We start from the raw sequence: 27,481 nt of genomic DNA, 5'->3' as shown, positions 1-27,481 counted from the left end.
ATGCGAGTGTGTCGTAGTTGATTATACATGGTTGATTTAATACTTAACTTGAGATTTGTGACTATTACGCTGTTATTATAGGAAGTTGGCTTATAGCATGCTGTGTTCACGGAACAATGTAGACCAAGGCTGTAACTGTAACTGTATCTTCAGTAGCCGAAATATGATGATGATGATCATAATTAGCCCCCCCCCAAGAATACTAAATGCCCGTCCATTGATTTGTTTCTGCCGCCGGCTCTGTTCCTACCTATCCCTCTCTGAGAGACCTGTGACTTGTCGCTGCCAGTTCCTCAGGTATTTCTGCTGTGCTCGGCTCTGTGTTATTTTCTACAAGAGAAGTTTTGTTATTTGCTGTGACGCCCAGATTATCGTCTGTTTTCTGTTCTACATCTCTACAAGAAGAGGATTTCTGTTACAGGCCTACTCATTGTCTGAAGACTTTTCCCTTTTTTCATTAAAGACATTGTTATCTCCCACTTTCACATTTGGGTCCTCTCTTACCTTCTCTGAAAATTATACACATTTTCCAGGTTACTAGTGATTCTTTGCCTCATATACCCTATTCCATGTTTGATATCGCTTTACCCTATTATATAGTGTGCCCTGTTAATGCAGGGCATTGTATGTCTTGCACTTCATGAAATCGCACTGTCGATTGATGCTCCAATCAATCTTGTTGTATCATAGCAATGACAATAAATTATTATTATATTATATTAGTTACTATAGGTAAATAACTAGAAGAATAAAGTGCAGTTAAAGCTAAAACTATCAGCACTACAAACTTTTTATGAATCAAGCAGCATAACGGACTGCTTTTGAAGAGCTAAAATAACTTGAAGCGAATTACACTAGAAGCCTCGCACACTTAAATTACAAAAGGCCTCGCCCACTATTACGATAAAAATAAGGTGGATATCTCTCAGATCTTCATGAAAGTAAATGCAGTGTAATTCTGGATAATATCTGTCTTCTGTAAGTAAAAGTCAGAGAGGATCCCAATTGTATCCACATTAGAGAATCAACACAGGAAAGGGTGTGTGGTGAGGGGGTGTAGTTCTGTGATGTCTGTGACAGGAGAGAGAGTTGGGAGACGAGGGGCATGGCACGTAAGTAGGTCAAGTGCAAAATAACGTACATCTGGATCTCGTTGGAGTAATTGCCGTGGGTAACCTAATAAAAGCCACCTGGAAGCAAGAAGCGAGGAGAGAGAGTGGCTGTGGAATCGTGTGGCGTTGCTGCCTTGAGAGAAGCCAGAGGAACTACTACTAAAGAATATTGAAAGAGATTGTGTTTACATAGCGCTGAGAGCGTGACTTCTGTTTTGTAAAGGAAAATTTTGAAGAAAAAGAGACACCCGTTCCACAGCAAGCCGACCCTGTCTCCTTCCTTCATCCCTTCATTTGAACTTTACTACAGGGTAGGGTTAGCCTGGTCCACAACGGACCGAATGGCTTCGCTCGCATCTTTCTCCGTGGCCATTACTGAACTACAACTCAAAATAACACACGACATCAACATCATCGTTCTCAACCACTCCCTCTGTTCACTGATTGGCCCGGTAAAAAAATGACCGGAGAAAACCAAAGACTACAGCACAATCCCAAATGTAGCACTGAAGGAAAATGAAAATTGAGCGGAAGTACGTAGGAGGGCGGAGCCAGGCTAGGGTAGGGTGACCAGACATCCCGAAGAATTCAGGACAGTCCCGAAATCTAAGCTGTTGTCCTGTATCCCGAATCTGGCCCAAATTGTCCCGAACATTATACTAAAGCAAAATCTTGAGTAGTTATTAGTTATGATAAAACAATAAAAACTGTCCGTGGAAGTTGAGCCCCCGCCAGCTGCTCATTTGCTGCAGCATATTTTTTCTTTCTTTTTTTGAAGTATAGTAGGCGCGAATTTTGATATGCATTGAAAAGCTCATTTTCATTCATTGATTCGTTTCGCTGACATGGCTTGTGTCCTGGAACCACAACACGCCGCTAAAAAGCAAAAACGTCTCTGCAGGTACCGGGAGGAGTGGGTGGGGAAGAATCCATAGCAGATTAAAGATAATCCATAAATAGATTATCTATAAATACAAATCTCTTCTCTGAAAGCATATTGTTCACTAAATAAATGTGAGCTTAAGCGAGTCTTAAGGAAGCAAAACACTGTAATGATTCTCAGTTAATTTCAGAATTGAAAGTGACGGAAGTAATAACTTGCGATTCAGTTAGAACATTGAACAATGAGAGACTTGTAATAATTTTGTGTAGGCCAGTCATTTTTGGCTGAAAACACCACAATTGTAAAAAGCTTGGGGGTAAAAAACAAAGGACCTTCAGCATATCCACAGGGGAGAGAAGTATTCGGGCAACATCCAGAGCCACATTTCCCTGTCCAAGAATCACAGCCGTCTCAGAGCTGAGATCAGGAAACAGCTGCAAAGCAGAAGGAAAGTTGCTTACATTACAGAGCTGTTTGTGGGCTATTAACTCCAAACACTGATACATCTGAAATGATTTTAATCAAACTGCACCTCTTTATTGCTGGGAAGTCCATTGTACCATCCAACAAAGTCTTTAGCTGAAAAAACACCGGATAGATCTTCCCCTGGGATTTTCATGGAGCGGTTTCCCTCGGCTCCGTAACTCTGGGAAAACAGATCATTTTCATGTTACATAAGTGTAACCACATTTGAGAAACTATTTTGGTTTCCCCAAAAATGCTAGTTTACTTACTGACTTTGTTGACACGGGCAATTTATAATCCAATTTATAATCCAAAAAACTTATAATATTTGTGCTTTTTTGTTACACTTGTGTTGTTTCCACACAATGACCGGCCTAGAATGAAATTGCTTATAAATCATCTTTTACCCTATGTTATATCCAAATATTGGATTTAATCCTTTGTCAACCTGTTTTCTGTCAATTAGCACTGGTTTTGCATTTCTTTAAGGAACTGATTGTTCGTAGGCCTCACTGATCTGAGCTTATAACTTTTTCACCCAAAAAATGAGGCGCATAAGCTCAGGCCAACGAACAATCAGTTTCAAGAAGAAATACAAAACCAATACTAATTGAAAGAAAACAAGTTGATAAAAGATGTAATCCAATATTCACCTGGAACAACAAATTGGGTCAAGGATTTTAAATTACCATCCAATAGTATTTCTTTTATTTATATAACAGTCAATTGGTGGGTGTTATTTTTGTACCCAGAATTCACTACTGGATCATTCCGTGTCAAATAAACCAAATTGTAAAAAATTTTGATTTTGTTAATATTAAAGTCATGAATGTATATTTACTGAGTAATCCACTATTTTGTAGATTAGATTTGGAGCCAAATTACATGACTTTAAAAAGATGTCAGCGTCATTATTTTATTTTTATTATTTTTCACAGAGATTAGTAGGTCTATTAGTTAAATCTTGTGTTTTTTGCCCCAAGTTTGCATGCCTGAACCTTAAGAAGTATTAAATATATCATTTTATATTTGCTTTTTAACAGACATTTATATTGATATCTTCATTTTAAAGGTCCCGTATGGTAATCCCAGTGTTCTTAATGCGGTTCCATTAGTCAATCGAACACATTTTCAGGTAACCCTGACCCAAATGTGGTTCACTTTGCATTTAGAGAGGAATGTCTGAATAAATATTGTTGAAACTAGAAATTAATCTAGTTTCCCTTTATCAAAACAAATTCTCCAACATACCTTCTCATCCAACATACCTTTCTGAGTGCCAAAATTCCACTGAAAAGGGTCAAGTTGACCATTAACTTGCCCTCAAAAGTGTGCATAAGAATCAATATTTGAATCAGTATCAGGGATATTTGGAAGAAAGGATTTTGTTCTTTTTAAAAGCTTCTGAAGCTAGCAAGAGCTTACATACACGGTATCGTAACTACATGTAACCCAGTATTTTGGCTCCAAATCTCAGGTGAAAATTGTCAATTTGCATTGACAAAATTATGGATTACTCAGTCAATATACATTCATGAAATTTAATATTTTGGCTTTCTTCTTCATTTATGTATTTCTTTCACACACACACAAAAATAGATAAAAATAAAAAATTTTAGCAGGGGACCTCTGGCTGGGTTGACCCGTATTGACCCTACTGTTATGATGTTGCGAGTGGCTTCCTCACCAGGACTATGGCATGGTACGCTTGTCTTAACTCCTCAATCGTCACATCTTTGCCCACGTTCACATTACCATAGAAACTGCATCGTTCATGCTGGGCCGTCTGGGTGAAAGTGTTAATGACATTCTGGAACATTAAAATGAGGAATAAACAAAATGCATTAATTTAGAAGTACCCATTTATAGCAGTGACTCATGCATTGGAAAAATTAAGTTAATACAAAAATAAAGCTAATCATGAAAAATAAAGCTAATACACAAACATTCTTCAGCTTGAGGAAATTATTTATCCAGCAGCAGAAGAGCTTGTTTGGGTTACAATGACATGACAGCAGGTCTGCTGTCTGAAACGCTCATGATTTTTATAGTGGAACTCACATGTATGCAGGTTGAAAGACAAATGACATTTGATAAAGTCTTTAGTACCCGTAGCAACATTGTCACAATATACTTCCTAACATAAACAAACATTCAGACAGATGATATGAATACTTTGATGTTTGTTACTGTTACTGTAGTTACTGTTTTATACACACTTATATGCTACGCAAACAGAGGAAGTCTGTCCATGCTATCATTTTACCTAATTATTTTTAAAGATAAGGTCATATCTGTGCGTTTTCATTTTCAACTAGTTTTTCAAGCCCTGCCGTTAGCCAAACAGATCTAAACTTAATAATGAGAGACTATATATTACACATAAAAGTGATAAAGTATTATAACATCAAATCTTAAGTCATTATGAAACAGCATTTGTAATTAACATGGACCAAATAAAAATGTATAGTAATAAAAAGCAATAAAATTAACCACATGCAAGATATAACATAAGACGTGAAAATTGCCATGACATTGCAACCAAAAAGTTAAATCAGAGTTTTAAAATGACTGACTGAGATAGACATGAATCAAAAGAGATTTAGAAATCTAACACTTTCATAACCACGTGTCACAAGACAAAGAGGATCATGAAACAATAACAATAATAGACTTTTGAAACTTGTGTTAAGACAAATGCCCCCAATACTTAATATTTTTCCTGTAAATTGCACTTTAACCAGCTGTGGTGAGAAAATGTTGATGTATTGTTCATGGAAAAACTTTTTTTTGGAATATGATTTAAGCTGTCTAGTTCTGTGTAGCCTGGCTTAAAACCCTTCAAAAGTTATGATTAATAATGCACCAACATGTATACATACAGTATGCATGTATGTTTGCATAAATGGTGCTATTTAATGTTTATTTGTCCTTTTTTTTGTCATTTTCTAAAATCAAAAAATCACAATGGTGCTTTTATTATCATATCACAAACAACATCATCAAGCAGAATTTGCAAGTATTAAATATACAGCTCAGCACTATTTACTACTTCCATAATCAATCTGAAATGTTATTGAGCAGTCTGGCTTGTATTTTGGGGAATTGATTAATAAAATCATCTTTGTATCATAAAAGATACTTGTACTGATGATGTTCATTATTTCATATTGACTTCATGGTGAATAAAGAAAGGCCTGACCTTGACCTCAGGGTGATCAGGCGCGACCCCAAACCGCACCAGTCCAAACGGCACCGGCAGACGCTCATAAATGTCTACGACTGCATCTTGTCGAGCCTGAAAGTGACATAAACAAACGCAATTGTGGTAAACAATGGGAGACACTGAAAGTGATGAATTTGTCTGTATCACACAGAACAAAGAACTAAATATCAGCATTTAAAACCCTCTGAAGGCTCTTTATTTCTCTAAAGCACTTGTGATTCAACCTGTAATTCCTCTTTTTTATGCATTTCTGTGGTTGGATTGTTATTCTTCATCCAAGAGCCAGAACAGTGTGTTCTGCGTTTAAAAACCTGTAATGTTACAGCATTGTTATTGTATGTTCTGTGGAAAACAGTGATAAGACCTGACAATGTGGTGTAAAGGTCAAACCTTTGGATCCAGCCTTTGGATCAGGGCGTAACTTGCAAACCTACGGCAAAAACAGTCGGTAGAAGCAGAATGGCTGAGAGTGAGTGAGATACGCGCTGTTTTGTATGGCATTCAGCCGTACATGTTTGAACCGGAATCAGACCCTGATGATGAAGAGACTCCGGCAGAAGAAACACAAATGAGAATGGACCAGGACGTCTCGGAATGGTTATTTGATACATTTATGTAGCCTACTTATAGAGTTGTAATCGCGTCCCCTTTGCAATTATGGATGTGCAACACACACACAGACACACACAAACTCTGATAACGTTGACGCAATTTTTAGAAACTACAAACACAAATACTGTGATAACGTTTGCTACGTACAAACGAAATTACATTTATGTGATGTTTCTGTCTGCACGCCAGTATCCCTCGTTCTACAGCTTCGTGTCGATGTGCTGGCCTTTGTATAAACATAGCAATTTTGATGTCTTGTCTTTACAGAAAACATGCAAAGTTTTTAATACAATATCTTTAAAAAATATATTTATAAACGTGTGGTTACACCCTATACAAACAAGGTTTGAATTATATACACAGACATCCTACGACAACGACAACAACTTTAGACGCATTTGTTGTTGAATTGGCTGACATCGACTGAAATGACTATTTGCTCAAAAATCATAAAATACACTTACTTCTACTGGAGGTGACGTTAGATCGCGAACAGAAGGCAACGATCCACACTTTAGGATTAACTTTGAAGCAAGACCTGCTTTGAATTGTTCACAAAACAGTCTGTCAGAAAATGATTCGCGCAAACAAACGTATTTTGGAAGTTTAAGTGGCGCCTTTCCTTCCTAAATAAAATCCATCCACTGCGTTTTCAGTGGCTCTGATGTCGGAAGTAAGTGAAAACTACTATGTACATTGTTACATCCCACAATAGAACAGTTATGTTTCTTAGGAGACATTTACGACAAGGCAGCACAAATCGTCAGAACCCCGGCTGTCGATGAAACAATGGAGGATGGTGTACAGATCACAGAGGGCGGGGTCTATGCCAAACCACAGTGTCAATCAAACCACGTCGGTGGGTCTTGCTCAATTCTACGTCACACTGAGCCGAATCTTAGAACAGCTCGTTCTGAGACAGTGCTTATGATTTATTGAGATTGTAAAAAAAACACCGGGTGGATTTTTATCATTCTAGGGTGGTTTTGCTCACACACTGCCAACACACATTTATGTTCAAACACCATGTAAAAGTGAATTTTGCATAATAGGTGCCCTTTAAAGCTCACTGTCACACAAAGCCACGGGACACTTATTATAGGGACTTATTATACTTGTGGGAAAATGTATTAGCTGTTTTCAGTAAAGTCAGTCGACCTAAAAGAACCAAACATACTCGTTTACTAACGTAACCTCGGTTCTCTCTAGAGCTATGGGGAAAACCTCTTTTCCACGAGATATTGAAGCCAAAAATTATCCTTAATTTTTAATCAATGTAAAACGCTTTGCGACAGCATGCAGACATAGGCAAGGCAGCTTGCGTTCCTATTGGCTGACCTGTGGCAAAAGCAGCAGCCTATCGACAAAGGCCCTGCGAGACATGACACCCAATGGGGGCACTTCGCGCCCATATACGTCACGTCCCACCAGAATAGGCGTGGCCTTGGCCTATAAAAATAGATCGATAGGCTGGTTTTCATCGCTGAAGCGAACCAAGCAGTAGTATGCACGAAAAAGATACGCAGTACTCGTTCCCTCTCTAGAGAGAACCGAGGTTACGTTAGTAACCGAGTACGTTCTCTTGCGAGAGTATCTCTCGTACTACGTAATATCTTACGCTATGGGGAACAAAATGCAACACGCCCTGCGTACTGGGATCCGACACTAAAGTCCCAAGGGCAGTAGCCCGGGGCCCATATAGTGCATAATCACCATAGACTCACCGAGTGTCGGGGAAGAGAGGCTGCAAGCATCATTCCCTATGAAATAGCATCCTACAGGAGCTAGTTATGTTAACAGTGTTCCACACAGACAGGGTAAACTTGTTCAGCCTGAACTGGGTAACAGTACGGGTTATTCAGCACCCATGGAGCTGTTCTCTCGATCAGTGTGGATAAGCAATGACTCAGTATTCTGCGCCGGCGCAGCGGGACAGATAATACTGAATTCTAGACCGACAGCAGCTTAGCCTGTAAGGCGGGAACCTCTAGGTTATAAAACCTTATAAATGTAGACGGCGAGGCCCAGCCTGCCGCCATACAGATATCTTGCAAGGAGATCCCGCTAGACCATACCTCTCGTGGAGTGCGCTCTGACACCCAAAGGACACTGCAGGCCCTTAGAAGTGTAAGCGAGCACTATGGCATCAACTATCCATCTGGATAGGCTCTGTTTTGATGCGGCCAGTCCCTTGGAGCGTCCGCCAAACAAAACGAAGAGCTGCTCTGTCTGTCTGAAGACCGACGAGCCGGACACATAAGCTCTCAGTGCCCTGACAGGGCAGAGGAGACTCGCATCCTCCTCCTCATCACGAGCCGGGAGGGCGCACAGGGATTTAACCTGGGCCCTGAACGGTGTGTTGAGAGATATGGGCACGTACCCGTGCCTTGGTTTGAGTATGACTTTCGAGTCATTAGGCCCAAACTCCATGCATGACGCGCTTACTGAAAGCGCTTGCAAGTCCCCTACACGCTTCACTGAAGCGGAGCCATAAGGAATACTGTTTTGAGAGACAGATGTTTCATGTCTGACAAATGGATTGGCTCGAATGGGGCACCTTTCATGGCTTCCAAAACCGTAGAAAGGTCCCAAACAGGGACTGAGGGGGGTCTGGGAGAATTCAGCCTCCGAGCTCCCCTGAGGAATCGCACGACCAGGTCGTTTTTCCCCAGTGACTGGCCAGACGTCGGTTTTGCAAACGCTGCTATGGCCGCCAAGTACACTTTGAGCATGGATGGGGTCCTGCCCTTATCCAGCAGCTCCTGAAGGAAGGAGAGCACTTCCATAACCCTGCAGCCTGCGGTTAAAAGCCCTGAGCTTGACACCAGGCAGAGAATACTGACCACTTCGAGGAATAGAGCCGTCTAGTAGACGGGGCTCTAGCCTGCGTGATTGTATTTAACACTCCCTCTGGGAGGTTAGCGGGTACCCGTTGATGGCCCATGCAAGTAGGGACCATAAATCCGGGCGAGGATGCCAAATCGAGCCTTTTGCCAGAGAGAGGAGGTCTCTCCTCACCGGTATCGGTCACGGGGCAGTGCTGGTGAGCTGCATCAAGACTGGGAACCAGTTCTGGTTTGTCCAGAGCGGAGCCACGAGAAGCACTGGGCATCCGTTTCCCCTGATCCGTTCTAGCACCTGAGGCAGGAGCGAGACGGATGGAAAAGCATAGAGGGGGCAGCGGGGCCATACGTGGGCCAGCGCATCCCTGCTTTTGGAGAAAAAGTTCGGACAGTGAGCGTTTTCTTGGGACGCGTTTTCTTAGGACCTGCGCTCTGCCGAATGTGTCCCACAGCAGTTGGATCGTCTGCGGGTGCAGCGACCACTCCCCTGCTGGGACATTGTTTCTGGACAGACGGTCTGGTCCCAGATTCAGGCGACCAGGCACATGCGCTGCTTTCAGTGAAAGCAGGTTGTGCTGAGCCCAGACCAGGAGGCGTTCCGTCAGCCTGTAAAGGTTTCGGGACCTGACGCCACCCTGGTGATTTATGTATACCACCACTGACATGTTGTCCGACCGGACAAAGACATGGCGGCCTTTTATCTGGGGACAAAAGCGCCGTAGCGTGTTGTCTACTGCTAGCATTTCTAGACAGTTTATGTGCAGGAGCTTCTCCCGTTCTGACCACTGGCCGAAGAACGGTCTGCCCGAGGTGGAGGCGTCTGTGGACACCACCGTCACACTCGAGGGAGTCCCCAGACTCACGCCTGACTGATACCAGTCGGCTATTTTACAAGGTTCCAGAGCCGAAGCGCATTTCATGTCGCCCCTGAGGCGAAACAGACCAGAGGTCCATGCCCGGGGTGGAACTCGCACTTTCAGCCATAACTGCAGTGGGCGCATGCGATGCAAGCCCAGCTGGAGCACTGACTATGCCAAAGCCATAAGGCCCAGCATCTTCTGAAACCTTTTGAGAGGGATATAGAGCCGCGGCGAAAGGATTTCGTGGCGCGCTGAATGTCCAGTTCTCGCTCTGGCTATAGACGTGCTGTCATAGACAGTGAGTCCAGCACTGTACCCAGAAAAGAGATTTTCTGGCTGGGAAACAGCGAACTTTTCGCCCAATTGACTGTGAGACCCAGATTCTCAAGATACTCGAGCAATGTGGTCCTGTGTTCTATGAGCTCTGAATGTGATCGAACTAGAATCAGCCAATCGTCCAAGTAGTTCAACACTCGCATGCCCCGAAGTCTCAGGGGTGCGAGAGCCGCGTCCATGCACTTCGTAAATGTACGGGGTGCCAAGGACAGGCCGAACGGTAGGACTGTGTATTGATAAGCCTGGCCCTCGAAGGCGAATCTCAAGAATGCTTGTGACGTGACGCTATTTGTATTTGGAAATAGGCGTCCTTCAGATCTATTGACATGAACCAGTCTCCTTGGCGCACTTGCGCGAGGATTTTCCTGGTTGTCAGCATTCTGAACTGGCGCTTCATAAGCACTCTTTGTTCAGCTGTCGCAGATCTAGAATGGGTCTGAGACCCCCGTCTTTCTTCGGTACCAGAAAATATCTGCGGTATAGCCCCCCTTCGCTCTGAGCCTGAGATAAAGGTTCTATGGCCTCTTTTCTCAGCAGTTTAGCTATTTCGGCTCGAAGTAGATGAGATACTTCGTTGTTCACCGAGGTTTCGACTCGCACCGTGTAACGGTGGGGACGTCGAGCGAACTGACACCCAATCTGATACCCTGGGCAACTTTGGCCACGCATCTGCGTGAATAGCTAGGGGTAGAATGAAATCCGGGCTCTGGCCACGGCATAGCGGCGGCTGCAGAGCTCCGGTGTGCTGAGACATAAACACTGTGTTTATATCGTGCGAGGCGGGAGGCGCGCCGATCACGGCGGGCAGCCTGGTCGTGCTCGAATTCTCTATGAACGGTTGTGGAGAGAGAGCGAGCGGGACAAACCCCGTGGGGATAAGCGTGTCTGTGAGGGAATGTGGGCGCGGGACAGCGGGCACATTCACTGCACTTATAAAACCGTCGGCTTGTGCTGACTGAATGTGTGTCATTTTCATTTTTACAGAAGCCGAGGGACACGCATTGTGTAGTGTTTGTGGGGACTGTGTTGTGGGCACATTCACTACATTGTTTGCACAATCGACCTGAGTCGATTAAATTTGTGCTAGCCCTGCGCTGTGGCGGGCTGTGTCTGCATGTGGGAATGGGCACTGGGACGTGGGCATTCTTACAACACTCATAACACCATCGGCCGTGGCCGGAACACTCTTTATTGGATTTATCTGGGTAGCCGTAAAAACGGCTTTTGTGTGCAGGCAAGCGGGCAAATGAACCGGCTTGTTGACTGCTAAATACACTGGAACAGTCACATTGCATGGAACTGGACGAGCGAAATATTTTGGTGAAAAACCGGCCGCAGCGGGATTTGAACACCGTCGCTTTCCTAGAGAGTCTAGGAAGGCTTTGAGACCTCGGGCTTGATTTCGATCCTCGGCCGGGGCCCGCGCTGAGGGGGGCGGCGTCCGGTAGAGCGAGAGCGCGGTCTCTGTTCTCGGGCCTGGCGGCGTTGAGAAGCGGTGGCTGCGGGTGGTGAAGGCTGCGGCTGGGAACTCCGGGCAGGCGGCTGTTTAGAGCGACCTGTTGCGGAACTAGAGCGCTTTGGGAGGAAGTGCTTCATAGCCTGCGATGTCTTTTGAACCTCTTGGAATCTGTTCGCGAAATCTTTGACGGCAGATCCGAAAAGGCCAGTTAACGAAATGGGCGCGTCAAAAAATACAGCGCGCTCCGCTTCAGTAATTTCAGACAGCGTCAACCACAGATGTCTCTCAGCCACGGTGAGAGAGGCCATGTTCCGCCCAATGGCCTGTGCTGCTGATTTCGTAGGGCGTAGAGCCAGGTCTGTAGCGCTCTGTAAATCCGCAACGCTGAACGATTCAGCGCCTTCCTCGTCCATTTTTCGGAAAAGGTCGGCCTGGAAGATCTGCAGGATGGCCATTGTGTGTAGTGCTGACGCGGCTTGCCCGGCGGCGGTGTATGTGCGACCGAGCCGCAGCGGCGAACAAACACACACACACTTGTAATGGAAAGGATATGACGCCGGAAAGCGTAGCAGGTACGGCGGCAAAAGCCGGCGATGCCAGCGACTTCAGACTCAAGGCTCGTCCCGCTGTATGCTTTTCCTCAGACGGCGCGGCTTCTCACTCCGGATCCAGCGATGCAGATGCTTCACTGAAGAGATGAAAATCAGTTTGTATCCGCCTATCGATCTGTATTATTAGGCCAAGGCCACGCCTATTCTGGCGGGACGTGACGTATATGGGCGCGAAGTGCCCCCATTGGGTGTCATGTCTCGCAGGGCCTATGTCGATAGGCTGCTGCTTTTGCCACAGGTCAGCCAATAGGCACGCAAGCTGCCTTGCCTATATCTGCATGCTGTCGCAAAGCGTTTTACATTGATTAAAAATTAAGGATAATTTTTGGCTTCAATATCTCGTGGAAAAGAGGTTTTCCCCATAGCGTAAGATATTACGCAGTACGAGAGATACTCTTGTAAGAGAACTGAACTCTTTCTTGGTCAGACAGCCGTTATGTGGACCGGTGCATTTTAATCTGAGAACTGAGAACACAAACCTTCAAGAGCTGTTGTGCTGTGTAAAATCCAGCAGGACCTCCTCCTACAACACACACTCTAGGAACGGACACAGAGGAAAACACACGCACACCTGACAGATGACAGAAACACATGTCCTTAAAAATCTGACATTATGCAACAAGGATCAATACAGTGTATATAGAGTGATCACATTTTTATCAGACGAGTAAAGGGTGTGTGTCCTGTAAGTCTGTCCGTCCATCCATCCATCCATCCATCTATTTATCAATCAATAAATCAATCTACCCATCTATCTATCTGTCTATCCATCTACCCATCTCTCCATCAATTTATCTATCTACCCATCTATCTACCTACCTACCAACCTATATATATATATATATATATATATACTATATATATCTACCATCTATCTATCTATCTGTCCATATATCTGTTTATCCATCTACCCATCTTTCCATCCATCCATCGATCTATCCATCTACCCATCTATCCATATATCTACCCGTCCATCCATCCGTCCGTCCATCTATCTGTCCATCCATCCGTCCATCCATCCATCCATCAACAACCTGTCTGTGGGCTCTCTATAACACTACAGACATTTTAACACTTTTCTAAACTTCACACATGGCTGTCAAACCAACAGTTAATCTAGGCAAAGTTGGCAAACTTTTATCTTGATCAACTTTAATCCTTAAACATGCCAAGTTGAATACTGTATCCAATATATTAACATGCATATGATAATGATGACAGGTAGAAGAATTGCAGCTGTAATGACCCACACACTTTAAATATGTTTACAAAATTACAGATTCCCTAAAGAGTCATGACGTCATCACTAGAAACAATAGTGTCACATTATAAACTCACCGCCTTCAGCTGGCAGACATCGACATGCGCGCGACAGGCTGTGGATCTTCTTTACATACCCTTTCATAAGGTTTATCATCGTCATCATCTTCATCAAATGGAATGCGGTTAACAACAGTCCAAGTCCAACAATGACTCTGTTATGAGCCCAAAAGCGGCTTATGTAGCTTTTATCCCTCAGCGCGTGCTCTTGGGTCACATCGGTGTATTTATGTATTCATTTCTGAAACTTCATGAAACAAAACTGAAATAGATCTGTATTGAAGATTTGCATGATCCATAGCTTGACTCTGCTTCTGATTGCACTAAATATTTTGCATACGGTCTATTAAGAGTATAATAAAAGTATAGGCTTTTGAGACGTTGGGTGCAAAAATAAAGGTGAAAAGGGAAAATAAATATTTAGTTGTGTAAGAGTAACGTTATTCGGACGTTAGATCTGATCATATATAATAACACGCAGTCAATTCAGGTACCTCAAATACGTTGCATACGACAACATCAGTCGATTAATTAGTAATAAAAGCTGTATGAAAACGTTACAATTAAAATGAGAGGCATTAAAAGGAAATCTTACTTCTGTTCAAAGTGTGCATCACTTAAAGTTCGCCGTGATGAACAAATGCTTCGATTAAACGTTCCTCCTTTCTAAATGTTTCCAACTTTCCTCTGTCTTTTGCTGATCCCGATTCCCCCCATTCATGTTGGACTATAACTGCTCTTTATTCCTCGTAGTTTGTGCTTTCACTGTTCATCTTAGTTATTTTAGGTTATCAGTTCAGCCTTGACTGAAGGTCTTTCTCTCGCAGAGGCCATCATCAAGGCCATTGATCGTGATTAATGTTGTGTGTGTGTGTGTGTGTGTGTGTGTGTGTGTGTGAGTGTGTGTGTGTGTGTGTGTGTGTGTGTGTGTGTGTGTGTGTGTGTGTGTGTGTGTGTGTGTGTGTGTGTGTGTGTGTGTGTGTGTGTGTGTGTGTGTGTGTGTGTGTGTGTGCCCAATACAATCCTTCTCGTTTTATGGCCTTAAGTTACTGCATGTGCCAAACAGACTGTATTGCTTTGTAAAAAGAAGAAGAAAAGGTGCAGTGAATGTAAATGACACAGCTATTGCTCAACAGGGACATTTATTTGTATGTGTATGAGTGATAAAGATTAATTTCTTTGAAGAGTAACGTTAGTTAACGAAAATAAATTGCATAATTTTTCCAACATCATTTTCATTCCAAACTGCATGACGTGGACCACAAAAGAAGAAGTTATTAGAATGTTCATGTTTTTCCTGTCCATCATGACATTTGGAAGATTGACAGCTTTCAAGCAGGTCTGCCAGCTCTCATGCATTCATTGACACTTTTCACACGCTCTCACGAGTCCGACGCCACACATTCATTTTTTCACGCAGAAAAAACGCGAAGCAAAGATAACACTGACACCGACAGACAAGAGAACACAGGTTACTTTCATTATTAAAAAAATTCTCAGCTCTCAGATTCTGTCAATTTTATTACGAAATTCAAACAATTATCGTTTTGGCGCTTGTAGCCTAAATGTGACGTGACAGATCTGTAGCGCCTCAGTTCAAGTGGCACGTGAACCGGTAGGCTAGGCCTACTCTTTACTACTAGATAATAGTAGGCTATATAAACTAGAATGAACAATGGGTATGTTGAAAGATACAATAGCCTACAACTTACCGAAATGTATATCCTCATAATATCGTAGTAGTTTATATTTTTTTTACATACCATTAAAATATGTTAACATTGTTATTATAATAAAAAACGCATTATATTTGTGTTATTATTTTTAATCTTTAATAATAATAGCCTACCAGCTTACAGGGCTCCCTGTACGCTATGTTTACAGCATAGGTGAGTTTTTTTTTCTTGAGAAAAATTAAAATTAAAAATACTGTATGGCCTACATTTATCCAAACAATAGGCCTACTGAATCAAGATCGGAATCAGATCACAAGAATTGAACTGAAATCATGAAATTTGTGTCAAGCTATAATAAAAACAGTAGCCTACCATGCATGTAAAAATTGTAACATATTGTCACTAAACTTAATACAATTCTATTTAGTTCGCAAATGTTTTGACAATCACAAAACACTTATTGTGATGCAAGTTTTTTTTTTATTCCCCTCCCCCATCCATAATTCTTACTTCAGGCTAAACTAGTTGTCAGCCCTGTTTCAAGTTTCAAAAATCATATAGCATCATATAGCATGAATCATATCAGTATGAAAGCATTATAAAAAATAGCATAGCCTACAAGTCATGTATTCCAAGTCTTTTGAAGTCGTACAAAGTTATGTAGGGAAAAGTATGAAATTTATGTTGTATCCACTTCCCTGTTAAATCTGGCTTGACCACCAGGTTTTCTATTCACTTTAGTTGCGCAGAAGCAGAACAATTAGAAAATGTTTTTGACAGGTTTCTTTACAACGTTTTCAAAAATAGGCTACTAAAAGAAAATCTCTCTTCCTCTTGTTTTAAAAAGTCAACTTAGAAAGCTAGAAAAGTGTTTACTTTCAAATTCCTATGTACGGTTAAATGTGGATCCTTATTCATGTTCACTTTACTAGACTTTGAATTGCTTTTTTACATAATATCTCTACTTTCACAATTTCTCAGTACTTTTTTTTAACTTACACATGTATTCAATTACAGGAGAGATTGGCACATTTCCTTTAGCTAAAATGTGGTTTAAATGAAAAGCAAGAAATTCACAGTACTCTGGCAAATAAATGGATTTATGTAACCACTGTGTTTTTTACCGCAGTTATTCCTTGATGTGGGTTACAGTATGGGGTTGAGTTAATAGAAGTCTATGTTCTTATTTAGACAGATAAATAAATATGTGAGTGTCATAAACTGATATTTTCCAGTAGACTGTATTGAGCAAGTGGAATCCACGCATGGACACTTTGGATGGAGTTGGGATTATACATAGACATTTACAACCAGGAAAAAGCCTGCTGTGAAGAGGAGAGTCTGTTGCACCGATATGTTAGGGGACTGGGAGTCATCAAGTTTTCGTTGCTGTTAATGAAACAATAAAAATGTATGTCATTGGCTATGTAATATTCTCATTTCATACATTTTATAAAATCAAAAAGGCACTTGCTGTTTCGATTATGCATGCACTCCACTTTGTGTTGTGTCAAACAGCATCTATATTCACTGTATTCATGGCCTCTTGTAGAGGTTAGGTAACCTCTTACTTATTACTAACTTAATAATTACTTAACTGTATTTTCAGACAGTTTTTTTTTTTTTTTCCTTGGTGAAAGACACTCAACCGTGAACTATTCAGCAAGTCACCTTGAATACGTCCACATGTGTCCTTGTGTTTGTTTTTTTGCAGAGACATGTTAAGATTCCAAGTGAAGATCACAGCCGATAAGAAAGACAACAACCCTCCAGATGAGGGTGTTTTTTTTTTGTTTTTGTTTTTTGATGCGGCAAGAAGATTTAGCTTATAGGTTTGATATAACTAAGGTTATCCTCAACTCAGTGGGTGGTTTATACCATGCCATCACGAAAGGAAGGGATAGAAGCGAACATACCAAATAAATAGCAACTTTTATTGATTAGTTTAGTAACCACTGAATATAGCAGAACAAATGATGCATTCCTTGTGTTGAGTGCACTGGATTGAAGCTGTTGTCAAACAAGCATGGCTGCATAAATGAAGTTAGAAACAAAACTTAAGTGAAACTTGAGTGAAAGTAGGCTATCGTTGCTTTCTTACAAAACAAAGAATGTGAACAACTTCCTCATGCATGTTCAAACATGGAGATGACATACAGTATCAAGGAACATGCATTTCAGTGTTAGGTTATTTTAGGATTACATTACAGAAACAAATTAAGCTTTAAATAAGAGGAAGTGTCTTATTTAAAGAAGAAGCACATCACTCTTATTCTTTGACTTCTTAAAGTGAGGCAAAACCTTCATGACCTTTTCATTTTTAATTCAACTGTCAATAAAACAAAAGTAATCTAAAGTAACACATGCGACAGACATGGTATTTCATCGTTTACAGTTTACTGGCTATGTGCATTTAAAAGCTATCAAATTATCTTGAATGAATAACGCACTTTCACTTTCCAAATGAGTCCTTTTTCCATCTCCTGACCCAGACATGTTTACATCTGATCAGACTGTGCCTCTGCTGCACCTTTAACATGATTTATTATTTTGTTCACCATTGTTGTTTGTCTTTTGAAGTTGACTTAACTATTGTAACTGCTCAATTCCAGACTTTAAATGGATAATGAATGATTTGTTTAACTGCATCTCGCTTTATGAAACTCTAAAAGCAAATTCATCTGTCACGTGATAGATGATAGACGAAACAAACAGAGACCAACATGCCCTCAAAAACATGAGGGCAGATGAGGACGTTTTCCCATTCACTAGGCCAGTGGTATTGCCATGGTGGAAACAACTCATTGCTTCTCTCTGCTAAAGATGTAAAGAGACACATGAAGAGTAGCAGCAAAATATATAGATACTTTTTCTAAAACAATGCAGAAAACTAGAATGCAGCAAATACAATTATTTTTATTTTTCATACAGATGACTCAGACCGTTTAACTAAACCAGGTTTGTATCAAGTTAGTGGGTGGTGCCTTTAGATATGTTTTTTTCCATAGCCTAGGCTACATAAAAGAAGCCTATTTCAACCACATAAGAAAAAAATTAGCATAAAAATCAACCAAATCAACATACCAAATCGAAATTAAGACATTGCCTCTTACGTATGTAGAGATTATGAGATTATAAAAAGTCGAAATTATGACAGGAATTATGACTTGCTGCGTAAAAGCTTGGTCTTGCTTAAAATCCTTTAAAAGTGCGTTTGCTCATGAGCAGAGCTTTTTATGCCTTTTTGCTTATAAGGCAATAATTTCATCATTAATAGCTGAATGTGTTCACACAATTCATCCGTTTCAGATCAATGAGCAGCAAGTCATAAAATTCTGACTTTTTAAATCTCATAATTTCAATTTTTAAGAGTTTATAGATTTGAAAGAGGTTTCTGTCTTGGTCTCAGTATGATGAGTGTATTTACTAATGTCAGCTATGTACATCTTTTACCCATTTTATGTCTGAGCATTTCAAGTAATAGAAAAGTTAGAATTGATTATGTAATTGACATGATACATTTACCTGACTAATAATAAATTGTTACATTTGGATATATTCTGACTTACTCTGAAATTATTAACTCAAGTAGATTATGTTAAATCAATAACACCACAGATCTATAAATTCAGGTTAGTAATAGACTAAATCTTAGATTAGGTGGAGCATTGGGGCCGACTGATGTTTTGAAGCTCCGACTAACATATCAGCATTAGTCAATGTATATTTAGATTGCATAGGCTAATAATAGGGTTTCCGTTTAGAACAAAAATAGGCTAAGCCTCAACATCGGATTATTGTAATATAACTAAGTGTATGTGGGAAACCATGGCATGAATATTCAATATTAATGGTCATAACCTCTGGTTAGATATAGTTTGTACAGATAAAGTGTGTACAGATCTATGGGGACTACATAATATACTTTTAGAAATTAACAAGCATGGTACGGTTATCTAAAAAGTCATAGTCAATCGCACCTGTTATGGACCAAGACTGACGAGTTTGTGATTATGTCAACATTCAACGAGTTTGTGATTAAGTCTGATTTCAGAGATAATCCTACCACCAAAAAGAATACAACAGTACAAAAAAGACTCAAAGAATAACATCCTGTTATGTACAGACCCAAATGATTTATCAAACAAACAAAAATAGTCCAAAACCAGAAACGTAGGAGAAATCACAGGGGCAAACTAATGCAACAGCAGACAACAGGACAAGTCAACCGGATTTAAACCTCACATTTCTCTCCCTGAGCCCTGATGACTGGTGGAGCCAATATTCAAGATAAATTGTTGAAGGGGACACAAAAACACAGCCAAAATGGTACTTGTAAGGAAATGTTTACACAGTAAGGAAAGCCTTACTATTATTAGTGTAGCATGGAGACCGTATCATTCTTCTTCTTCTCAACATTTCTCTCTGGTTCAATGAAAAAGCTGACTGTAAAAGGGATCCACTGGAGGCAGTTTGAAGAGAACCCAAGTGCAGTTTATTTATAAATAGAACAAGATCAAAACATGACAAAAACATGACATGGCATGAACTCAAAAACATGAACATGACGCTTTACAGTGGTTACAGGGAAACAGTGGTTACAGGGAAACAAAACTTGACCGGGTAGCGGGGTTCCTCGTCTACAAAACCCACAGTAAACCAACAGTGGTTACAGGGAACAAAACTTGACCGGGTAGCGGGGTTCCTCGTCTACAAAACCCACAGTAAACGAGGAGCCGGTCAACAATAAAGCATGGTCAATATATTGCTCAAGGGACCAGTTGATCTTTCTCCCAGGTAGCCTTGAGCAAATGGGTACGTTTAATCCATAACGAAAAATGTCTTTCAACGCCACGTCATTAAAGTCCAACTGGCAGCACAGCCCAATTCCTCCACATATTTTCCAGGAGACGATTCCCCTGGCATAAGGACAACCGATGGGTTCATTGTAAGTTTTCTGTAAAAAGGATCCACTGGAGCCAAGTTTGAAGAGAACCAAGTGCAGTTTATTTATAAATAGAACCCGATCAAAACATAAAACAAGACGTGGTTTGAACATGAGCATGAGCATGAGCATGAGCATGAGCATGAGCATGAGCATGAGCATGAGCATGAGCATGAGCATGAGCATGAACATGAACATGAACATGAACATGAACATGAACATGAACATGAACAGTGATTACAGGAAAACAAAACTTGACCAGGACACATAGGGGCATGAGGGCTTAAATACACAGACTAATGACAAGACAAGGGACACCTGTGAACAATGAACAGATGATTAACCAATGAAAAGACACATGGCAGGATCATATGACAAACAGGGAATCACATGACAAGACACAGAAACATGACAATAGGCTTGTTCGACTTGAACCGGCGCTGCACAGACCGATCGGTTGATGACATCAAAGTACCGCGAGAGCGATTAGAGAGCAGACGGCTCCTTATGCTTTTGAATCGCTCTCGCGGTACTTTGATGTCATCAACCGATCGGTCTGCGCAGCGCCGGTTCAAGTCGAACAAGCCAAATGACATGAAACGTGACCAAGACAAGACCAAACAGTGACACTGACAAAATGTACCATAATATTCTTCTTCAAAACCATTTATATATTGCAATGTTTTTGAAGTTTGTATCGGCTTGTTAGTTGTAGTGGGTGACTTACTATCCAACAAGCTACGGTATTAAACAAGCTAGGTAAAGCTATTATTGTTAACATAACGAACTCATGTAAAAATCCATCAGTTGTAATCTTTTTGTCATGACTAAATTATTAATGACTCATCCGATGTTTAAAGTGAATAAAATATTCTTGACAGCCTACTTACTGTAGTTCCACAACTGAAAAACTTTGCTCTCTCCCACCGGACTTGTGTGTCTCAGTGACGTAATGGAGAAAAGCAGGCAGTGGACCAAAGCATATGTACTTTTTTTGTTGTTGTGTGTTTGTATTGTTTTACTAATTAATTATTTTAAGGCATTAAATTATTTACAATGCACAGCTTGGTCTTAAATACAAAATACTGAGGGCTTAAATACAGAACTAACAAAGAAAACTAGATGGGACACTGGTGAAAGGAATCCATAACGAGGGAAACTGTGACCACAAATGAGAAGCGGAAACATAGGGAGGAAAGGGAACAGAAAAAAGTAAACAAATTAAATAAAGCAAACTTAGAAGTCCATAAACCAGAATGAAACCCTAACATTACTCCTCCTATTGACTGACCAAGCAGGAGCCGGATGTCACAGTAGACACATTCTCTGTTCCTTCTCGTCTCGTGTTTATGTTGTGGTATGAATGCACGTGTGTAGTGGGCGTGAGTGTATGACATCAACTGATCCACTTCAGCTGATCCTCATCCACTTCACCAGCTGCAATCAATCTCACCACTCTACTTATACTTACCGCTGTTCTATCATCCTTGTCAGATCGTTGTTTGATGTCGTTCGTGTTGGTGTTCCGGTGTCCAGTTCCTGCCTTGTGTTCCTGTTCCTGTTCTTCGTTTTCGTCACTGGGTTTCGTCTGCCGTCTCACCGTCACCGCACCATCTTCACTTCATCATCGGATCCTGACCACCGAAGTCCCTGTGTCACCTTTTTCCACATCTGCCTGTACTGCTTCACCACCATTCCAATAAACATCTGTTACTTGCATTTGCTTCCCGTCGTTCGTTACACACCATGACAGAATGATCTGACCAGGAAAGGGAAGCAGCGAGTGCGTCGCAGAGATCAATGGAGGAGTTCATTCACCATAGCATCAGGAGGATGGATTCGCAGCAGCGAGAGATCGGCGACACGGGCCGCGCAGTACAGGCTTTGGTGACGCAGGTGTCCGAGCTCACCCAGCAGATCCAACGCCTACAGGGTCCCACTGCGCCGCCCACACCGTTCGTTCCTCCCACACCACCAGAGAGACCTTCCCAGTCAGAGCCCCGTCTTCCAGTTCCAGAACATTATTCTGGTGAGCCAGCCTTTTGCAGAGCGTTTTTGACCCGCTGTACTATGCATTTCGCTTTACAGCCCCGCACGTTCGACACGGAACAGGCTAAAGTGGCGTTCGTCCTCACCCTGCTGACTGGGAAGGCTGCGCTTTGGGGAACGGCGGTGTGGGAGAATCAAGACCCATGCTGCGCCTCGTTCCAGACCCTCGCCGCCGAGATGAGGAAGGTCTTCGACAGGGCTGTCTCTGGGAGAGAGGCAGCCCGAAGACTGGCGGAACTGCAGCAGGGAGAGAGATCAGTTTCCGACTACTCAATTGAATTTCGGACCTTGGCGGCGGAGTGCGGCTGGAACGAGGAGGCGCAGTGGGATATGTTCCTGCATGGGCTGGCTGACCACGTCCAGAGGGAGATCTACGCCCTGGATCTACCCACTACTCTCAACGGGTTGGTCGACTTGGCTCTGCGGGTGGACGCTCGGCTGTCTAGGGTCGAGCGCCGAGTCCCGTCCACCCGTACCTTCGCAGGGACCGACCCTCCACGATCCAGCGGCAGGGACGTGGTCAGCCCCGTCTACGATCTCGAGCCCATGCAGGTGGGTCGAGCTCGGCTTTCCCGGGAGGAGAGGGAGAGGCGGAGATCCCAGGGCCTTTGCCTGTATTGTGGAGGAGCGGGACATTACGCATACAGTTGCCCGGTAAAAGGCCAAGCCCGATAGTAAGATTGAGGCTACTATCGGGTGGGATCTCCGCTAGGAAGACCTCATCATCGATTACATCTACCTCCACACTCCTTCCGGTAAGACTAAGGTGGTCAGTCCAACAGCACGACTGTCAGGCACTTCTGGACTCTGGGGCTGAAGGTAATTTTATGGACCACACTTTTGCACAGAAAATTCAGATTCCCCTCAGACCCCTCACTCACAGAATTGCAGTTCACGCACTCAACGGACAAGAACTCCCCACCATTTCCCTTTGCACTGAAGACATTACCCTCACCACTTCCGGCAACCATTCTGAGACTATTTCATTCTACATCATGGACTCACCTCTTGCACCCGTCGTCCTCTGACATCCCTGGCTCATCCGTCACAACCCCCGAGTGGACTGGCACCATAGATCAGTACTGGAGTGGAGCAAGGAATGTCATAAGTCTTGTCTCGTGTCTGCCTGTTCGTCTGTGCCTGTTTCTGTGTTTCAGGAGGAAGCAGGGGATCTGTCTAACGTGCCCGCGGAGTACTTGGACCTGAAGGACGTGTTCAGTAAGTCTCGTGCTGCTTCTCTCCCTCCGCATCGTCCCTATGACTGTGCTATAGATTTACTGCCAGGTAAGTCTCCGCCTAAAGGCAAGTTATATTCTCTTTCTATTCCAGAAAGGAAGGCTATGGAGAAATATATTTCTGATTCTCTAGCAACCAAGTTCATTCGCCCTTCCTCTTCTCCAGCGGGGGCGGGATTCTTTTTTGTGGGGAAGAAGGACGGTTCTCTGCGACCTTGTATTGATTACCGAGGGCTGAATAACATCACGGTAAAGAATACTTATCCTTTGCCGTTGATGTCTTCAGCCTTCGAGAGGTTGCAGGGAGCGTCCATCCTCACAAAATTGGATTTACGTAACACTTATCATTTGGTTCGCATCAGGGAGGGGGATGAATGGAAAACTGCGTTTAACACCCCCAGGGGCACTTTGAATATTTGGTCATGCCTTTCGGGCTGTCCAACTCCCCGGCAGTTTTCCAGGCACTGGTCAACGACGTGTTGCGAGATATGATCGATCAGTTCATATATGTCTACCTGGATGACATATTGATTTTTTCTTCTTCTCTCCAGGAACACGTGCAACACGTCAGACGAGTGCTTCAGAGGTTGCTAGAGAATGGGCTTTTTGTCAAGGCGGAGAAATGCGATTTTCATGCACAGTCGGTCCCGTTTCTAGGGTACATCGTCTCGTCTGAGGGAGTGCGGATGGACCCTGAGAAGATCAAGGCTGTGGTAGATTGGCCAAGCCCAGATTCCCGCAAGGCCCTGCAGAGGTTTCTGGGATTCGCCAATTTCTACCGGCGTTTTATTCGCAATTTCAGCCAACTAGTCGCACCTCTGACTGCCTTGACCTCCCCCAGAACTACGTTCAGGTGGTCAGACACAGCCGAAGCTGTGTTCTCCAAACTGAAGGGCCGCTTTGTTTCAGCCCCCATCCTTGTCGCCCCTGATTCGTCACGTCAGTTCGTGGTGGAGGTCGACGCACCAGAGGTGGGAGTAGGCGCAGTGTTGTCCCAACGCTCTTCCACAGACGACAGGATGCATCCCTGCGCGTTTTTGTCTCATCGTTTATCTCCAGCCGAACGCAATTACGACATTGGTAACAGAGAGTTGTTGGCAGTTAAGTTAGCGTTGGAGGAATGGCGCCACTGGTTAGAAGGGTCGGGGGTACCTATTATTGTCTGGACTGATCACAAGAACCTAGAATACATCAGAACCGCCAAAAGAGTGAACTCCAGGCAGGCTCGGTGGGCATTGTTTTTCGGTCGTTTCGATTTTTCTCTTTCATACCGTCCGGGTTCCAAAAACATCAAACCCGATTCATTATCCCGCATATTTGATTTTTCTGAACGCCCGTCTACTCCCGAGTACATTTTGCCCGAGACTCTATTCGTTTCCACACTCACATGGGAGGTCGAATCGAGGGTCAAGAAGGCCTTAGAAGGGGTAACGCCTCCGCCCGGTTGCCCACCGAATCGATTGTTTGTGCCGGAGGGATTACGGTCCGACGTTATCCAGTGGGGTCATAACTCCAACGTGGCTTGCCATCCTGGAGTTAATCGCACTAGTTTTTTAGTCAAGCAACGATTCTGGTGGCCACTTATGGCTCGCGACATTCACGATTTTGTTTTGGCTTGCTCGGTCTGTGCCACTGGTAAGACTTCCAATCGACCTCCAGACGGGTTACTTCAGCCGCTGTCGGTTCCTTCGAGACCCTGGTCCCACATCGCGCTAGATTTTATTACCGCCCTCCCGCCCTCTCAGGGTTACACAGTCGTTTTGACTGTAGTGGACCGATTCTCGAAGGCAGCCCATTTTGTTCCCTTACCCAAATTACCCTCAGCTAAGGAGACAGCGGTTACAGTCGTAGATCACGTTTTTCGTTTACATGGCCTTCCGATTGACGTGGTTTCCGACAGGGGACCCCAGTTCGTGTCCAAATTTTGGCGAGAGTTTTGCAAATTACTGGGGCGACTGTCAGTTTGTCCTCAGGGTTTCATCCCCAGAGCAATGGTCAGACCGAGAGAGCCAACCAGGATTTGGAGAGAGTGTTGCGATGTCTGGTTTCCAAGAAACCTTCCTCTTGGAGTCAACAACTCTCCATGGTGGAGTACGCCCACAACACGTTGCCAGTGTCGGGTACGGGCCTATCTCCGTTTGAGTGTAGTGTAGGTTACCAGCCACCAATTTTTCCCAGTCTGGAATCCGAGGTCGCGGTCCCCTCCGTTCACGCCTTTGTTCAGAGGTGTCACCGCACCTGGACTAGAGCCCGTGAGACTCTACTCCAGGTGGGGGCGCGCACTAAGGCTAAGGCCGATCGCCACAGGTCGAAGCCTCCCGTATACGTCGTTGGTCAAAAAGTGTGGCTTTCAACCAAGAACATTCCTCTTCGCTCCGTATCTAATAAACTTGCTCCCAAATTTATTGGACCGTTTACTGTCACCAAGATCATTAGTCCGGTGGCAGTCCGCCTCAAATTGCCTCCCGCGTACAGGAGGATCCATTCCGCCTTCCATGTATCTAAGATTAAACCCGTGTTTCATTCTCATATTAATCCGCCTGTCTCGGTTCATCCCCCACCGCGACTCGTAGATGGGGAGACCACGTATTCGGTTAATCGTATACTGGACTCTAGGCGGAGGGGACGCGGATTTAAACTTGGTGGACTGGGAGGGTTACGGCCCGGAGGAGAGAAGTTGGGTGCCTGCTAGAGACATACTGGATCACTCCCTCATCGATGATTACAATCGACAGGGTAAGGAGTCTGGGAACGCCAGGAGGCGTTCTTAGGAGGAGGGGTACTGTCACGGTAGACACATTCTCTGTTCCTTCTCGTCTCGTGTTTATGTTGTGGTATGAATGCACGTGTGTAGTGGGCGTGAGTCTATGACATCACCTGATCCACTTCAGCTGATCCTCATCCACTTCACCAGCTGCAATCAATCTCACCACTCTACTTATACTTACCGCTGTTCTATCATCCTTGTCAGATCGTTGTTTGATGTCGTTCGTGTTGGTGTTCCGGTGTCCAGTTCCTGCCTTGTGTTCCTGTTCCTGTTCTTCGTTTTCGTCACTGGGTTTCGTCTGCCGTCTCACCGTCACCGCACCATCTTCACTATATCATCGGATCCTGACCACCGAAGTCCCTGTGTCACCTTTTTCCACATCTGCCTGTACTGCTTCACCACCATTCCAATAAACATCTGTTACTTGCATTTGCTTCCCGTCGTTCGTTACACACCATGACACCGGAGGGATGATGAAGCTGGAGAAATTCGTTCATTTAAGCCAGTACAAAAGAGGGAAATCAGTTCACTGTGTGGTATGGGAATGGAAAGTCTGCTGGCAGATCCATTAGGTCTTGTTTTCTGTCACATGCAGGACAGGCAAGAAAGATTGCAGCCAAAAACCAACAGGTCATCCTATAACCAGAAACGTATGCGAATTACAGGGCCAAACCGACACAACAGCAAGGCAACAGCATAAACCATACAGAAAAATAAACTGAACTGAGGACTTTGGAGCTGAGGAAACTAAACTAAAAGTCTATAAAACAGAATGAACACCTATGTTACAAAAATAGATTGAAGATACAGAAAATAAAAAAGATGATAATAAAGTACTGTACTCTGAACAAATAGAACAATAACATTCATTGTTACACGGCTCTGAGTACTTGATTATGATTGGTCGATCGCACCATCCAGCGGTACACTGTAAAAAAAAGTTTCTGCCTTAAAGCAGCACCAAGTGACTTTCCCTCCGCGGTCGCCCTACAGCTTGGAAGCGGAATTGTCCATTACCGCTGTCATAAATAATGTAGCCGCAGCCTACTGTCACACACGCACACGCTCTCTGTTTCCCAGCA

At 43.2% G+C, this 27,481-nt stretch overlaps 1 protein-coding gene across 2 annotated transcripts in view; it reads right to left on the bottom strand.

Annotated features, from left to right (window-relative positions):
* fdxr (ferredoxin reductase) overlaps positions 1-14,449 on the bottom strand; it is a 51,070-nt gene extending 36,621 nt beyond the window's left edge. For both annotated transcript variants that reach the window (XR_013194380.1, XM_077200276.1), the window contains exons 1-7: positions 14,323-14,449; positions 13,746-13,974; positions 12,887-12,978; positions 5,663-5,758; positions 4,148-4,270; positions 2,528-2,641; positions 2,328-2,429 (exon numbers count right to left, since the gene is read on the bottom strand). Coding sequence is in view for 1 of the 2 variants with exons in the window: in XM_077200276.1 (XP_077056391.1) it covers positions 2,328-2,429; positions 2,528-2,641; positions 4,148-4,270; positions 5,663-5,758; positions 12,887-12,978; positions 13,746-13,839 (621 nt within the window). In the remaining variant the exon portion in view is untranslated. The remainder of the gene's footprint in view (positions 1-2,327; positions 2,430-2,527; positions 2,642-4,147; positions 4,271-5,662; positions 5,759-12,886; positions 12,979-13,745; positions 13,975-14,322) is intronic.
* Positions 14,450-27,481: the final 13,032 nt, after the last annotated feature.

The sequence above is a fragment of the Siphateles boraxobius genome, unplaced genomic scaffold, assembly GCF_051911475.1.
Source record: "Siphateles boraxobius isolate OS27281-9 unplaced genomic scaffold, OSU_SipBor_1 46, whole genome shotgun sequence".
Classification (NCBI taxonomy): Eukaryota; Metazoa; Chordata; class Actinopteri; order Cypriniformes; family Leuciscidae; genus Siphateles; species Siphateles boraxobius.
Note: the sequence above shows the minus strand (reverse complement) of the source record. Positions and strands in the feature narration are given on the sequence as shown.